The sequence below is a fragment of the Phodopus roborovskii genome, unplaced genomic scaffold (assembly GCF_943737965.1).
Source record: "Phodopus roborovskii unplaced genomic scaffold, PHOROB, whole genome shotgun sequence".
Classification (NCBI taxonomy): Eukaryota; Metazoa; Chordata; class Mammalia; order Rodentia; family Cricetidae; genus Phodopus; species Phodopus roborovskii.
In genome coordinates, this window is record NW_026126459.1 from 21,533,247 (window position 1) to 21,550,941 (window position 17,695).

The 17,695-nt window shown below is 42.7% G+C and overlaps 2 protein-coding genes across 7 annotated transcripts in view; one reads left to right on the forward strand and one right to left on the reverse strand.

Moving 5' to 3' along the window:
- The window catches only part of Asb8 (ankyrin repeat and SOCS box containing 8), a 29,174-nt gene extending 16,218 nt beyond the window's left edge, over window positions 1-12,956 (reverse strand). For 2 of the 6 annotated variants that reach the window (XM_051189793.1, XM_051189791.1), the window contains exon 1: window positions 12,805-12,956. The gene's annotated coding sequence lies outside the window, so the exon portion shown is untranslated. Of the gene's footprint in view, window positions 1-12,787 lie in introns of all 6 variants that reach the window. The other 4 variants (XM_051189795.1, XM_051189794.1, XM_051189796.1 and 1 more) reach the window with 3 other exon arrangements.
- Window positions 12,957-16,026: 3,070 nt separating this feature from the next.
- On the forward strand, window positions 16,027-16,789 carry Ccdc184 (coiled-coil domain containing 184). The gene has a single exon (XM_051189798.1). The coding sequence runs from the start codon at window positions 16,124-16,126 to the stop codon at window positions 16,712-16,714; it is 591 nt and encodes a 196-aa protein (XP_051045755.1). The 5' UTR covers window positions 16,027-16,123; the 3' UTR covers window positions 16,715-16,789.
- Window positions 16,790-17,695: the final 906 nt, after the last annotated feature.

Here is a 17,695-nt window from a genome sequence, read left to right on the forward strand (position 1 = left end):
ATAATTTACAAAAGAAGAATAAAGGCATACATTCATAGCATCACAATTCGTCTAGTTTACTGTAATGATGCAGAAACACGGGAGGTGCTTCTAATGTCCAGTCATCAGTGTGACACCACATAATTTTGGAGGCACTTGCCCTGTGGTTGTGTTTACTTTTTGGAGACATGGTCTTGCTATACACTTCCAGCTGACATGGCAAATGCTCATAGACCAGGCTGTCCTCAAACTCTTATCAGCCCACTTGCTTCTAGTAGGATTACAGGTGTGCACCACCACACTTGCTTGCCAATGTGTGTTTACAGAAGAAATCAGCTGGGCCTGTAAGGATTTGGTTAGATGGTACATCTAGAAAAGCACACACACACACACACACACACACACACACACGCACACACACACACACAAAAAAAAAAAAAAGAAAAAAAGAAAAGAAAAGAAAAAGAAAAAGAAAAAAAGAAAAGAAAAAGAAAGTGAGACAGTACTGTAAAAGAGGAGATGGTTCAGTGCAGAAGTAGCTGTGGCGGCCATAGAGAGGGCCGACAGGCTTCTTGTACTTGAAAGAAAGATCTAGTAAGAAGAGTATGTGGGCCTTGTTCCTCTTTGACCGGCTGAAGTCAAGATGGGTCACGAGCAGCTCTCCTGGAGTCACCCGCGGAAGTTTGGCCAGGGCTCTCGCTCTTGCCGCGTCTGCTCTAACTGCCACGGTCCGATCCAGAAATAATGGGCTGAACATGTGCCGTCAGTGTTTCCATCAGTACGCGAAGGACATAGGCTTCATTAAGTTGAACTAAGCAATCTTGAATGGATTATTCAGTGAAACAGATCATCATGCTAGTCTTTGTACATAAAGAATAAAAAATTGAAGACCAAAAAAAAAAAAAAAAAAAAAAAAAGAGGATGTGGAAGTGGGCATCAAAATACAATTTTCCAAAGAAGCTACAATTACAATGTTAAAAATATTGATCTAATGTTAAAAAGAAATGTGTAAAATTTGTGAAGAAATATTTTTAATATTCTCTGAAGATATAAAAATGGACATAAATAAACGAAAAACACACAAGGTTAATAAAAATAAATTCTAATTCCAGTAAGATTTCTGGCAAGTGTATTTGATTTTCATCTTGATTTTTTAGTTACACAAATTGACTCTTAAGTTCACATAAAAAAGGATAAATAAGCAAGACTATCCAGGATAGCACAAAAAAAAAAAAAAAAACAAACAAACAAAAAAAAAACACCCCCAAAAAAACCAAACCAAACAAAACAAAAAAAACAAACAAACAAACAAAAAAAAAACAAAGCAATTGAGAAGAGTCCTTGTCTTGACAAAAAACATATTAAACCATCATAATTAAGTGGGTATAGAATTGGTTCATACGGATAGATTCATTGGCAGAATAAAAGAAAATGTCTATATATTAATCTAAAATATGTTCACATTCACTATTCAATAAAATAAAAAAACATGAAAAACTTATAAAATAAATTCTTTTGGGATGTCTGAGTCTGTGTGTGTGTGGGTCCCTACAAATATCAGGGCCATCAGAGTAAAGATCCATGACCTCTGAAAAGCAAGAAAGAAATCAGTTCAGCACATCTCAGTAGCTACTGTTGGTTCAAACTTCTAGTCTGATCCAAGCAGTTTATTGTAAATATATTTAAGTACAGTGCAATTTGGGGGAAAGTTTCCTGGTGTAACTCAATCCCCTGTGCACAAGGAGGCATAATTACACTGGAACTCTTCTCAGATTACACGTCACTTCTTCATGAAGATGGGATCTAGAGACAGGCTGCCTGTGTTATCTTAAGGGCCTGAGGGAGGATCTGGCGTGTGTCATCATACTGGTAGTGCAGAGGTCACCTAGGCTATTAGCTACCTCTGGTTCTGGTGGGGGAGTTTGGGAGAGCCCCGGGCAAGACAGATGGCACAAAGGTCCTCTAGACTATTAGGCACCTCCAGTCCTGGTTGTGGGAGCTTGGGGGAGCCCCTGGCCATACAGATAATGCAAAGGTCACCTTTGTCCTGTTTGTGAGGGCTTGATATGGCCTGGCTCTACAGATAGCACAGATCACCAGGCTCTTAGCCACTTCCATTCCCAGCCTTCTGGGTGGAAAACAAGTTAGACATTTTTTTTTTTTTTTTTTTTTTTGAAAAAACAACTCTGAATGTTTCCATTCCTGGTTTCCCCAATACAAAGGTTCTTGTGCTCACAACTATGTGGGGAAAAGAAGGTAAAGTAGAATCCATAGTTATAACAAACCCCAAGATAAAAGGTCAGTTAAACAGTGTAGCCAGAAAGAAAGCCCTTCATATTTACAAGAAAATGTGGGTAAGTCTGTGGAATGGATCCACAGGGGTAGCGGGCAAAGCATTTCTAAAGTCCAAAATCAATAGAAGACTGCTAAGTTCTATGATGTAATTTTAAAATTTGTATGACCTGAGTACTATTAGAAAAACCAAAGGGAAAATGGTCCATTGAACATAGTATTTGCTCAAGACACCACAGGGAAAAGGTAATTTTTCTAATGTCCGAGGAGCTCCTGGAAACAACGAGACAAAAACATAGTTGAAAATTAGACACAAATAATTTTAAAAGTCATGTAAAGCTGGGCACTGGTGGCACTTGGGAGGCAGAGGCAGGCAGATCTCTGTGAGTTTGAGGCCAGCCTGGTCTACAGAGCTAGTTCCAGAACAGCTAGGGCTGTTATCCAGAGAAACTCCATCTCGAAAAAGCAACAAACAAAAGTAATGAAACTGACCATTAAAATAGTTTAAAATTCATGCACTTTGATTTTAAAATATTAAAGCATACTCAATTCATTCAAAAAAGAAAGTGAAATTATATTGCTTTAGTATAGTGATTCTTTTGGTGTTGCCAAAACTATGGACATACATTGACAACTATGTTACTGGTGGAGTAAGAAGAGATGGCAGCACCCAAGCAAGGGCTTGTGGTACCATTACACAGAATTGCAAGTTATGGACCCATCCCTAAACCCAGCAATTGCACATTCTGGAGATCTCTGCTGAAAGTATATACCTGTGCAATTTTGAAAACCGTGCATGTAGGCAGTTCTCATGGCATTTTTAGTGACAAAGGCTATAAACAACTCAAATATCTATTAACCAGGGAGGAGTTGAGTAGGCAAATAAAGCTTGGTGTATGCTGGAATACTCTGGACTACAGACCCAATGAGGATATTTGCTTACACTTCTAGGAGGACAATTGCCAGGTGATTGTGTGAGTCCTAGTGCATGAGAGAGGATATGCAGAAGTTACAAGTGTGCAGAGTGAAACAATTGAAAGGATATTCCAGAAACTAACAAACATGTTAAATAACGACTGGCAGGGGGATGCCTCTGAACATACATGCATCCCAGTATATTTTTGACTCTACAATCATTTTATATATCCAGGAAGTAAATTAAACAAACAAACAAACAAACAAAACCCCAAAGATTAATCAGAAACAAAAAATCAATGAGATAAATAAACCTAAATGTATATGAAATTGGTAGCATAACCAAACAGATTTCAAGTGACTTTTGAACATAGCACTTTGCCTTTCTTTGCTGGGAGCACAAAGGTCTTTACCCTCACAGATAAGCACCAAGGAGACCAGGACAGTCTGTTCAGCAAGAAAGATGTATAACCTGTATTTCCACCCAGAAGGCTGGGAAGGGAATATCCTGGTCTATCTGTAGGGCCAGGCCATATTCATCTCCCATAAACAGGATGGGAGATACCTAATAGTCTAGATGACTAATACTAATAATTTAGAGGAGCTTTGTGCTATGGGTTTGGCCCAGGGCTCCCCCAAGTTCCCCCAACCAGAACCAGAGGTGGCTAATAGCCTAGGTGACCTCTGCACTACCTGTATAACAGACACACACCAGATCCTGCCTCAGGCCGGTAAGATAACACATGCAGCCTGTCTCTAGATCCCATCTTCATGCAAGAAATGACATGTACTCTGAGAAGTTTTGGTGCCTCCTTGTGCACAGGGGATTGAGTTACACCAGGAAACTTTCCCACAAATTGTACCCTCTTAAATATGCTTACAACAAACTGCTTGGATCAGACTAGAAGTTTGAACCAACACTGGCTGCTAAGTGATGCTGAACCAGATTTCCTTCTTGGCCTCACATCAGAGACCCCCACATTTCTTTAGTGGTAAGTATTCTAAGGACAAAATAAGCTGCAAAGCTTTTGTTACTTTGTTGCTGGTACTAAAGACTGATACTGTGAAACCGGTTTAGAATTTTACAACAGAAAGCAGGTAAGTTTAATGTGTGCTGTAATATATATCTACAAGAAAATAAATATAAAGGTCTAATGTTTAAACTAAATCTTCAAGTTGCCAGAGCCCTGAAGATGCCATCTTAAAATGAATAAAAATTAAAGGTTCCATAGGAAGAATTGAGAGCAAAATATAGATGACAGAAAACAAAATCAGGGAACCAAAGACAGAAAGACTAAGAAGAAAGGGACTAGAACAAAAGTGACTTTGTATATAATAGTTCAATATACATGTAACTGAAGTTTCAGAAGAATTATGGGCTGAAAGAATATTCAAAGAAACAACTATAAATTCCCCAATTCTGAAGCTCAGTTAAACGCAGGTAGAATAAAGAGAACTATGTCAAAGCACATTATAATCAAAGGAATGAAAAACCAAAGTAAAGAAAAATGCAGAAGCAGGCAAATAAGGACACATACAGGGCTAGAGAAATTGACCAGCTGAGGTCTATGGGTCAAATCTGCATGGTCTCTCATTCTCTTAATGAGGCCTTATTGAGACATAGCCACACACATCATTTATGTATTTGCTAAGCTATGACATAATGACCAAAGTGAGTAGTTGCCACAAAGACTATATGACTTGCAAAGCCTAAAGTCTTGATGTAGAAGAAAGAAAATAATACTGGTACATTTCCCACAGAATTTATGCAAGGCAAAAGAAAAGGCCAGCCCAGAAGTTTGTTGTTGGCTTTCTTTCCCTAGCAAACAATATCCATTTGTCCTTCCTTCCTTCTTTCCTTCCTTCTTTCATTACTTCCTTTCTTCCTTCCCTTCCCTTCTTACTTCCTTCTCTCCCTCATTTTCCTCCTTTTTCTTTTCTTCTTTTTTGTATTGTTTTTAAGAGAGGGTTTTTCTGTGTAGCCCTAGCATCCGGGAACTCACTCCACATACCAAGCTGGCCTCAAACTCAAGAGATCTGCCTGCCTCTGTCTCTGAGTGCTGGAACTAAATGTGTGTGCCACTACCTTCCAGAGCAAGTGATAATCTTTCAAATGAAGTTGGGATACTGTGAGACAAGAAAGGAGGCTTGCTGGAGTTCTTTAGGCAGGAGAAATATAAAAGTGGGTAGGAATTTGAATCAATATAAAGGCATAATGGTGATACATTTAGAGATGAACTATAAAAATATTTTTCTTACTTTTTAATCTCTTGAAAAGATAACTATTTTAAAAATAGAAATAAGGGGCTAGAGAAATGACTCAGAGGTTAAGAGCACCTAACTGCATTTCCAGAGGTTCTGAGTTCAATTCCCAGCAACCACATGGTAGCTCACAACCATCTGTAATGATATCTGGTGTCTTCTTCTGGCCTGCAAGCAGGCATGAAGGCAGAACACTGTATACATAACAAATCTTAAAAAAATAAAATAAAATAGAAATAGGAATAAGTTGAGCATAGTGGTACATGCCTATAATCCCAGCACTCGAGAGGCAGAATCAGGTAGATCTCTGAGAATCTGAAGCCAGCCTGGTCTATATAGTGAGTTCCGGAAATGACAGAACTACATAGTGAAGCTTATCATGGAAGAAATATAGAAATAATAAAGCCATTGGTGTGTTATGACATGTAAATGAAATGCATATGATAACAAATCCTCAAAGGCTATGAGAGACATTGAAAACACACTGTACAGGATTCTTACACTGTGAGGACGTGGACAAAATAAGCTGAAGAATTAGTTGTAAGATGTGTAGCTCTACCATCTTCTGTGCTAGCTACTCAACAGGTATGGCTTCCTAGCATAAGGACCTAATGCTTTTTATTGAAAGTGCATTTGCAAACTCATACCCACTTAACACTTCAAGTTAAACAGTAAACAGTGACTTAAATGAACGGAACTAGACTGACATCATCCACTCCTGGCCTAACTGAAGCTCAGTTGCACTGTAGAGCTCCTGATGGCTGGCTGTCAATCATCTGGCTTGTTAATTTTCTGTACTCAGGTCACACACATGGCTGCTTGTTATTTAGAAAAAGACTAATTCGTGCTGCGGGATATTTGATTACACTGTGAAGATGTATCTTTGCTTTATCTCACCTGCCTAAGACACCTTTTGATTGGTTTAATAAAGAGCTGAATGGCCAACCACAAGGCAGTAGTGGCACACACCTTTAATCCTAGCACTTGGGAGGCAGAGGCAGGTAGATCTCTGTGAGTTCAAGGCCAGCCTGGTCTACAGAGCAAGCTCCAGGACTGCCAGGATTATATAGAGAAACCCTGTCTCGAAAAACAAAACAAAACAAAACAAAAGGACGTGAGGGAGAGATGTTGCTGAAGGGCCAATAGCAAGGCAGGAGAGGATAGGTGGAACTTCCAGGCAGAGATAGGAATTCTGGGAAGAATCTGAGGAGGGGCTTCACCAGTGAGACACAGAGAAAGTCAGATGTACAGTAGATTTATATACATGGGTTAGTTTAAGTTATAAAAGCTAGTTGGGAACAAAACTAAGCTAAGGCAGAGCTTTCATACTTAATAATAAATCTTCATGTTGTTATTCAGGAGCTGGCAGTCCAGAGAAAGACCTGCTACAAACTCAAGGCAAAGAAAACCAATTATTCAGTTCCTTGATCATGACCGTCACATTTCGTCACGTATCTGGCTTGTGGCTACCACAGTGGACAAATGCAAATAAGAAAGTTCTGGGAACTGGGTCTGTATCCTCTGGAAGAGCAACAAGTGTTCTTAACCACTGAGCCATCGATCCACCGCTTGTTTCTTATTGATAAAGAGATGGATTCGGCCAAAGAATACACTAGATCTACATTGCTAAGTATCTGGTAAAAGAAGGTTGAACTACAGGGAGAAAGTCAAAGGGGCTGAGTAGACTATTCAGAAAACAGTTTAAGTCCAATAATTAATTATGTTAATATAAGGACAAATAAACCAATCTTGACAAAAGACAAGGCATGTCAAAATGAATAAAGAGAAAAACAAGAGAAAACAGGACTATGAAAGTCATCTATGGGGACTTTTACATTGAAACTTTAAGCACTGAAAACATAAAGGAACAGGTTTACAAGAAAGTTAGTACAATTTTATTAATATCGGTCAACATTTGACTTTAAATCAGACACTATTACTAGTGAACAGAAAAACCACTTCACCATAAAGACATTCAATCAGAAAACATGACAAAATTTCTTAATCATAGGCCTGGAGAGAGATGGCTCAAGCACAGAAGACCCAGGTTTGACTCCCAACACCCACATGGTGGCTCACAACCATCCTAACTCCAGGACCAGGGGATCTGATGACCTTTTCTGACCCCTGAGCATGCCAGATATGCAAGCCGGGTACATATACATAAAGGAAAAAAATTCATACACGTAAGACTAAATAAATGAATATTTTATTAAATTAAATATTGATCATATGTGCATCACTTCAAAACATGCAAGACCAAGCTCACAAACTTAATGGGGGTAAGATGATAACAACTCTTTCTTGCCATGTAAGCAAAGAAAGTAACTCAGGACAGGATATTTTATAGATAATGTATACATTTGTTAAAAACTTGCCCAAATAGGCATATATCAACAGAGCACATTTTTAAACATTATGTGTGCATGAGTTATAAGTAGCAACTTGCTTTAATTCGTCTGTCAACACATTTCAAAAGGCTAAAATTACATAAGAAGAATTCTTTAGCTACAATGGAATTAAGCTCTTCATCAGTAACAAAAAGACAAAACAGACAATTTTTATGCTTTAAATTTAAGACACACTGATTTACTCAATATTTAATGTATACCCACTATGTTACAAGTATTGTTCTGAGAAAATGGAATTCTGTAGAAAGCAAACCAATAACTAAAAGTCTGGCAATACAAAGTGTTGGAGAGAATGTGGGTGTACTGGCTAGTTTCTTGTCCAACTTGACATGAGCTTAGTTGTCAAAGAGAAGGGAGCCTCAGTTGAGAAAAAGCTTCCATAAGATCAGGTTGTAGGCAAGCCTGTAGGGAATTTTATTAATTAGTGATTGATGGGGGAAAGGCCCAGCCCATTATGGATGATGCCATCCCTGGGCTGGTGGTTCTAAGTTTTATAAGAAAGCAGACTGAACAAGCTATGGGATGCAAGCCAGTAAGCAGCATACTCCATAGCCATCCTGTCCTGACTTCCTTTAATGATGAACAGTGATATGGATGCTTAAGGCCAATAAACCTGCTTTGGTCATGGTGTTTTATTGTAATAACAGTAACCCTGACTAAGACAGTGGGCTGTGAGAACTTTCACCTTGTTGGTTGACTTGATAATTTGCTACAGTAGAGCTGAAGTCTGTGATTCTGCAAATCCACCCATGCATAAAGTTTAGAGAAGCCTGTTCGATAAACACCAAGAGGCATGTGCCAGAATATTCAGAGCATGATTGCCAGTGACTGCCTGGCTTGATCAGCAGAACTCCCTGACAACATCAGAACACCACAGTAGAATTCAGATAAAATGCAATGTGGGGAAAAGCTCACCAAGTCCCAACCCTACACAAAGGACTCCAAGCAACTAAGGAATAGCTTCCCTCTCCCAAGGAAGAACATACCAATTGGTTATGCAATACCAAATGGTCATATGAGTAACATCATACAGACTAAGCAGGTTGTCCTTTTGTATTCAGGAACACACACACACACACACACACACACACACACACACACACACACACACAACAATTAAAGAAGAAAAGAGGACATGAACTTGAAAGAGCAAGGAGGAGTATATGAGAGGGGTTGGAGGGAGAAAAGGGCAGGGGGAAAAATGTAATTATAACATCAAAAATACAAGAAAAATATTTAAGAATACAATATGGCACATTCATGTAACAGAATACAACAGAACAATGAGACAAACAAAATCGGGCTGGGTGACACTGATGACCTTTTACAAATATGCTGTGCAAAGGCTACAAGATCTAAAAGCCACCAGAATTCCACGGTGGGACTGAAAATAAAGGTGGAAAGCAGTGCCTAGTGGAGGCTGGTGGCTGTGGGAGGTCTTCAGAACTTGTTAACTGGGTGGAGAAGCTTAGTTGGCATTTCTAGAAGACTTTTGTTATTGGTGAAAGGGGAGTAATGGAGAGGGTGGGGTAGGGTTGGGGGTGGGGGAAGGCATGGCATGAAAGGCAAAGTGCCTGGCCAGAAATGTGGAATGTGGAATTGTTTGCGGACCTAGGAAGGAATGGTGTTTGGTCTCATTTGAGACTGTAGCCATATTGTTCTGGAGAATGTATCATGACTTCAGGACTCCCAGCTCTGGGTTTGTGGTTACTCTGCAGCCAGCCATGTTGTGGCTGTATCACAAAGTAGAACACTTTGCTACAAACTGTCGACTGTCTCCAGGCCTCAAGGCCCCCTGAATGGAGGATTCTTGCTCCTTCTTTTCATTCCTCCATCACAATTGTAAAGTTCTTTAAAATCTTGCCTAAAATCTGGGTGGTGGTGGAACATACCTTTTATCCCTGCATGGGGGGGGGAGGGTGATGGAGGTTGGGGGGAGACACAGCTGCAGGTGGATCTTTGTGAGTTCAAGGACAGCCAGCACTATATAGATAACCCTGTCTCAAAACAAACAAATCTTGCCTAGGTTTCCATCTTTCCAAGGGATAAAAGAATAAAAAGAATAGTTTGCTTCAGAGTTCAAAATCTACTAAGAAGTTTTTCTCTCTCAAATCTCTATTATTTCCTGTCTTCCTTAGCTTAGGCCTCAAATTACAACTTTAGGTTCCAATTGACATCATTTCCAATCACCATCTCCATATCTTGGAACCTTTCTCCACAATATTCTGTGAAAGAGAATGTCCCCCAAACACTAATAAAAGTTACAAGTATGAAAGAGAGAGGTGTTATGACCCACATACCTTGTTGAAACTTCAACACCAGAAATTTCAGTGTGAATTATGTGAAATTGTGGACAGTTTCATGGTTAATGGCCTGTTCTGCCAAGCAGTGCCATTAATGCCTCTGGTGAGGGAGAACAGATTTTAATAACACAAGCAACTGGAGGTGGGTGTGAAAATAATAGTGATGGATGGGCCAGATGGATCCTTGGGATGACCCTCTGAGGACAATCTGGTCCCAGTTTAATTCATTTGATCCAGACAGTCACCAGAAAATTTCATTTGAAGTTTGCTTTTGCTTCCTGGAGACCTGGGGAGGCTGTGGAAAGCAAGATAGGCCACCTTGGGCTATTTCAAGACTAACCTCCATCCCCAGGAAGTCACTTTCCTGCTCCATGTTTAGCTCTTGATTAGATTCAGTTTTGCAGCCCTGAGCTTTTTATATTCTCTGTTATATATTGCGGAGTGTTCTTGTGTGGTTTCATTTTAGAACAGACAGGAAAAGAGGTGAGCAGGGAACATAAAGGCGTCTGTTTTATCACAGTCAAAACACCACTGGGACACTGGTAGGAAGGATCATGTATAAAGGCTCTTGCTGCCAAGCCTGAAGATCTGAAGTTAAAGGGGAAAACCGACTCCTGCAAATTCTTTTGATCTCCACACAGGTATGGCTGAACTGTGTACAACACCTTAATAAAATTAATTAATAAATAAGTAAATATAAGGCATTACAATCCTAGTACCTCCAAGTCTGAGGCAAGAAGATAAAGAGTTCAAGGCTATCCTAGGCTACACAGTGAACCCTGTTTAAAAAAGCAAAACAAACAAACAAAAAAAGATGTCCTCAGAATATAACAAACTAGAAAGGGAGAGTAGTACACATACATAGGCACAGGGATAATTGATTCGTTTCCTATTTGACTGAAACTGTGAGAAGTAAATTGTCAAGAAAAGTTGTTCCCGATGAACTAGAAGTCCTTCTGGGTGATGATCCTGAGAAAATATGCCCCAGAAAATTTTCCCTCAGTGGTACTGGTCTCTTAACCGCAGCTGATTCTTGAGGCCCAGTCAATCATCTATGATTGTCCTAGTAAAGCAAAGCTCTCACTTCCATAGACTATTAACCCAAAATATCACACAAACATCCCCGATAGTCTTTGCTTCCCTCTGAAACTTCACAAGCCAGACCTCCATCATATTCAGTCCTCTTGGAAGTGTCTTCCAAGTTTCCGCAGACCAGCTCACTAAGAATTAAGCACTTAAAAACTTTTTCAGCCTAAAATTCCAAATGCTTCTACAATAGTCTTGAAAACGCATGGCCAGGTCCATGACAGCACTACCCCACTCCTGGTAAAATTTCTTTGCTAGTTTGCTTCCCTATTGCTGTGATATAATATTGACCAAAGCCAACCTGGGAGGAAAAGGTTTATTTGGCTTATAGATTACAGTCCATTGTTGCAGGAAATCAAGGCAGGGGCCTAAGACAGGAACTTGGAGGCAGTAACTGAAGCAGGGACTATGGAGCAATGCTGCTTACTGACTTGCTTCCATGTTCACATTCAGCAACTTTTCTTATACAACCCAGAGTCATGTGGCAAGGATGGCAACTCCCACAGTGAGGTAGGCCTTCCTCTATCAATTAGCAAACCAAGAAAGTGTCCTAGAGACAAGTCCATAGCCCAGACTAGGGGCAGCCATTCCTCAGTTGAGGTTCCCTCCTTCTAGGTGTCTTTAATATAAGTTTAAAAAAGAAAGTGGTGCAGGGATCATATTGAGATGAGCCATAGGTTACAGAGCTTCTTAAGTTATATTTGGGGAGTATTGTCTGGGTATTTTAGACTAATGTACAGCAACTAGACTTTCAATTGACCTTTATTTAGTGTACTTTCTTTTTCTTTTCTTCTTCTTTTTTTTTTTTTTTTTTTTTTTTTGAGAGAGGGTTTCTCTGTATAACAGCCCTTGCTGTCCTGGAACTCTGTAGACCAGGTTTGCCCCAAACTCACAGAGATCCACCTGCCGTTGCTTCCCAAGTGCTGGGATTAAAGGCATGTGCCCCCAGAACCCTGCTAGTGTATTCTTCTAGACCTGAATCCAGAAGCATCTTCATCAGATTTACTGTGCAAAAGCAGTCCAGCTATATAAGATGGGGATAAACAGCTGACACCAGAGAGGAAAACAGCAGGGTCTATCAGAACTGCAGTTTTCACAAAAATGTGACACTAAGGACTGGGTACACAAAGTAGAGACTTCCTTTCCAGCACGAAGTCTTCTTTCCCTACAGGATAATGAGAGTGAGATGATAGAACATAGCCCTTACAGTGATACCCAGAGACTAAGGCAGGGAGCTGAAGGCTGTGAAGGCCTTTCTTTTTCCTTCATGGGAAGTTCCTCTGGCCGGTTAGTAATATGCCTGGGGTACTCATCTACATGGCCTAGCATCCCAATGACTCAGCCTTATAACCCAACCAGCTAATGAAGACTGCACTTCATTCCCTGTATACACTACCCTTTTTTTCCTGAGACTAGACACACCTACTCTTTATCATCCACTTTTCATGCAGAATTTATGAAGTGATCAGTTTTTAAATCAAACACAACCAATGTTTCCTCCCTATATTTTCAAGTTCCACTTCCCAAGTTCCCACCTACCCTCTCAAATGTCTGACCTGGAACTGGCCTGGATCAGCCACACCCCTGGGCCTCCGCACCTGCTTCCCATGATCTTTGGTGCTTCTTCAGTAACTTCCCCTCCCTCTTGGCCCAGGCCCCTTGTGCTGTCTGTGTACTACATGGTCAGGGCCTCTAAGCAACATGACATTCTGATGCTGAAAGCCTTGACATACACAGTACCCTCAACAATAGCGGCAAAGGGTCTTGTGTGATGGCATAAGCCAGCTCCTACTGTGTGGGGCTGTGTTTGGTTTGATGTAGGCTTATTTGGCAGCAAAGATGAGAAGCATTTCACCAGGTACAGGTTACTCTTCACAAGTCGAAGGTGGGACACACTAGACGAGAAACTGAAATAGAATCTTTCATGTGACATGGCATTGAAGGGATGGGAAGTAGCGAACCATGGCAAAAAGCCTGAAGAACATGCCAGGCTTTTCTTGCTGTAGCAAGGCTCTCATGGGAACTATGAACAGCAGGATGGATCCTGCAAAGCTCTGAGAACCTTTGCTATAATGTGATCAGAAGTCATTCTGGGTAAGCTCAGTGGTGTCCGGCTGTGTTTCTAGATTTTCTTCTTTCTTTCTTTTCTTTTTTTTTAAAGATGTATTTATTATATATACAGTGTTCTAGCTGCATATATGCCTGTAGGCCAGAAGAGGGCACTGGATTTCATTACAGATGGTTGTGAGCCACCATGTGGTTGCTGGGATTGAACGCAAGACCTCTGGAAGAACAAACAGTGCTTTTAACCTCTGAGCCATCTCCCCATCCCTAGATTTTTCTATAGTTCAAAAAACAAAAACAAACAACGAACATTTGCATGCAAGCACACACATGTCATGCTGGAGGACAAATGGTAACTGGTAGACATTGGTTTTCTTCTTCTACCATGTGGCTTTCAGAGGTCAAACTCAGATTGTGGGCTTTGGCTTCTATGTTAAAAAAAAAAAAAAAAAAAAAAGTTTTCTTTGTGTTTAGGAATACCAAGGAAAAACTTTCTGGTTTTTGGTTTTGTTTTTCAAGACAGGGTTTCTCTGTATAACAGCCCTGGCTATCATGGACCTTTCTCTGAAGACCAGGCTGACCTCAAACTCTACCTGCCTTTGCCTCCCGAGGGCTGGGACTAAAGGTGTGCACCACCACAACCCTATGCTTTCTACTTTTTTATGAGCCAGGAATTTAGGGTTCATCTAAAGTTCATTAACCACAAATGGCACAAATGGCAGAAGCGAGAGGTAACGAAGGAGAGTGCCATGAATTTGTTGAAAGGGCAAGCAAATAAGATTGACTGCCCATTTCAAGTGTGTGTGTGCATGTGAGTGCATATTTGTTTTGGGAAATCAAATTCCTCACATCTGCCCAAAATATATGCCTTAGGTTATATATTTAAACTTGCTGATGCTGGATAGTTTAGGATATTTTAAATTACTTTTATTTTTAGCAGCACTAAGACAGGCATAGACCTATCTTTGGTGCCACAAAAATTTCCTTCATCACTAACACACACAAAACCAGGGAAACTCAAGAATACATTTGCTTTTGCTGAACTACTAGTGTCCAATACACTCACCAACACTTAATTTTTTCTGTATTTAGGTGACGCTGTTCATTTATTTCTCCTTCCTGGATTCTTGTAAACTTGGGGTTATAATCAGTTGGCTTTCTTATTTACTGAAGTTATACTAGTGTGCTTTGGCCTATAAGATGACAACCCTCCTAATTTATGTAATCTTTAAGTATTTTATAACCCATTTTTCTTCCTTCTCCTCCTCTCCTGCTCTACCCTTTAAGTAGGGGGAGGAGTTTCCACAAAGGCATTTAGTGGATATCTAAACATAGGAACTGGGGCAATGGCCCCATGGCCATGGATGATTGACTCAGTTGCGTGAAGGTACAGTTTTAGTCAGATCTAGAAACACTACAGTCCAGTGTCCCAACATATCAACAAAACAAAAAAGCGAAACGATTCAGCTGAGGTCTCTGAATCATTAAGGGCAGAAACGAAATTGTATTTAGGTCTCTTTAAGTCCTTTCTGTGTGGGGTGGTGAATCCTGGGAAAGGGAATGGTACTTGGTGGCTTTTATTTAAGTATCCATTCTACAGACACATCGAGCATTTGCTTTCTGCGTCTCAGATGCTATTTTAAGCGCCGGGGATTCCGTGATGGAGGGTGCAGGAGAGGGGAACCTGTTATGGAGTTTTCACTCTCACAATTTAAGTACTTAGTTAGCTTCACCATTCTCAAAAACTCCCAGCAACCTGGGTAGAAGCAGTTGGGTCCCAAAAGCGACAGAATCTCACCCTGAGCTCTCTGGAGCGAGAGAACTGTTTTATGCAGCAGAAGGGAGAGGAAGAAATTGGTCGTGCCCTCCGCCTTCCTCCGAACCGCCAAGCCTGGCATGGCCAGCTCGCCTGGGATTATTAACAATCGCCTCTCTACCCAGTCCCACCGACTGCTGGAGGACAAGCACAGGGTCTGACTCTAGTGCCATTCTCCTAGGAAGGAATGCAGAGAGCTGGTGAAAAGCCCTCCCAGGCAGACCCGCCTCTCTCGGGCTTTGGGGGTGGGGGTGGGGGCGTGCAGCAAACTGCTCTCTCATGCTGTCCTATTAAACATTGCAGCCACAAGCTCTTTGCAGTTTCTCCGAGGCCACTGCAGCGTCCCCGCCCCGTCCGCCCGTCAGCCCTTACAAGAGAGCTCCACTGCAGCTTTAGGAACCGAGTTCCCTTTCTTCTCCACTTCCTCGTTGCCATGGAGACACACGTCATTTACGTGCCGTGCGTCGCCTAGGAAACGGGGGAGCATCCGCGGCGCGGCCGGGAGACCCGCCCCTGCCGCTCCAGCCGCACTCGCGGGCTCTGCTGGTGGATAGCCCGGGTGCGGGGGGGAGTCCCGAGAACGACGCGCTGCAGGTTCCCGTCTTGACCCCGATCTTTCTGCGAGCGTCTCTGTGACCCGGAGAGCCTGCGGGCACTCTGCCGGTGGTTGCCAGGAGGGCGGCTGGGACACAGGCACCAATCCCGGAGGCGAGCTGGCAATGCACTTTTGCCCCTGGGCAAGCCCGAAGACGCTGGCTCCAGGACCCTAGACGGTTCTTCGTTCCGTGGACTATTGTTTGTCTTCCTTGATCCTGCCGGCGCCCTCTGCCTGGGACCGCTCTTTTCACGTCGGCTAACCGCCCCTCTAGGGAGCCTAGGTGTCCTAGGCACCATCCCGTCCCTCTCAGCACCTCTTTCCCTCTACACCCTTCCCCCCACCCTGGAGACCCGGCTGGACGCGACCCAGAGCTGCCACAGCCCGCTTCTGACACTCAATGGAGGACAGTCTGCTGGAGATCATGACCAAGGACGGTGGAGACATGCCGGCACCTCTGGAGGTGTCCACAGTGCCAGCCGTGGGGGATGTGATCTCTGGGGAGTATAACGGTGGCATGAAGGAACTGATGGAGCACCTCAAGGCCCAGTTGCAGGCCCTGTTTGAGGACGTGAGGGCCATGCGAGGGGCGCTGGATGAGCAGGCCTCGCACATCCAGGTTCTGTCGGACGACGTGTGCGCCAACCAGCGGGCCATAGTCTCCATGTGCCAGATTATGACCACCGCGCCCCGCCAGGGAGGCTTGGGCGTGGCTGGCGGCAAGGGGAGCTCCCCGAGTGTTCCCCACGAGCCGGAGACACCTTCGCTTGGGATCGGGGACAGCGGCTTGCTGGGTCGTGATCCAGAGGAGGAGGATGATGAAGAGGAAGAGGAAGAGAAAGGGATGCCCAGCCCCGCCACACCCACCAGTCACTGTGAGCGCTCTGAGAGCCCCTGTGCTGGTCTCCTTGGGGAGGATGGGCCACTTGTGGAGCCCCTCGACCTGCCTGACATTACCCTGCTGCAGCTGGAGGGCAAGGTCTCTCTGTAAAGGGAAACCCTATTCGGTCACCAACTACCTGGGCTTTGGGTTTTCAAGCGCTTAATGTGAGGGGACTGAACAGTGCAGTGCAGTGTGCTTCACTCCAAACGTGGTGGTTCTTATAGGTCAGGGAGAGAGACTCCCTCACTTAAGAAATTGTAGGGTGAAAGACTTTGGAAGCATCATGAATTCCACCCAACCACGCATCATACCTAAACTGCAGAAAGGTGAGGTTCCCGGAGAGGATGTGTCCATCTCTGGGACTCCCATCCATCCCCCTTACCTTGTCCTTTCCCCTCTTCCCAGGAAACAGGAGGACCATTGAATTATGTAAATAAAATTCTGCTTTTTCTATTCTGAACAAGGACTCATCTAGGACTTTGGCAAATAATCTCTATTTACCTAGAAATTAAGGAATTGGGGTATATTCTGTTCTGGTAACAGGAAATTCACCCCTTTGCTGGAATCCAAGACATACAGTACTCTGCAGAAGCCTCTCCCCTCACAGATCTCTGCGGCTGTTGATTGGTAAAGGAAGCTCGAGGAGGGAACTGCAGCCTTAGCAATCTGGGTGCATGGGGTTCCAAGGGCCCCTGGGCTGGGAGGAGCTGGCTATGAATGTGCATGAAGACACAATAGCTCAAGCTCTTGGATTTTGCATGCAGAGTAGAACCTGCCCTGTCACTGGCTTCATCTGGGATTGTTTTCCACTCACTGGACCTAGAGAACAAAGTGCCCAGTTTACAGGCAGAGACTTGGGGCTGTTCAGCACAGCCCAGATTTAGGGAATGTTTGAGGGACTGTGTGTGGGGGTGGTCTTCAGCCAAAAACCGTCTCTTCTGGCTATACTTGCTTAAACTTAAGTTTCTTTTTCTGTCGATATGTCACCACCCCCTGCTTTTTGGTGTTGCCTCCATAATGTCTTGTGTTTTGTGTGTCCACTTGTGTAGTGTGTGAGCCCTCAGGGGCAGGGCTTGTGGCTCTAGTATT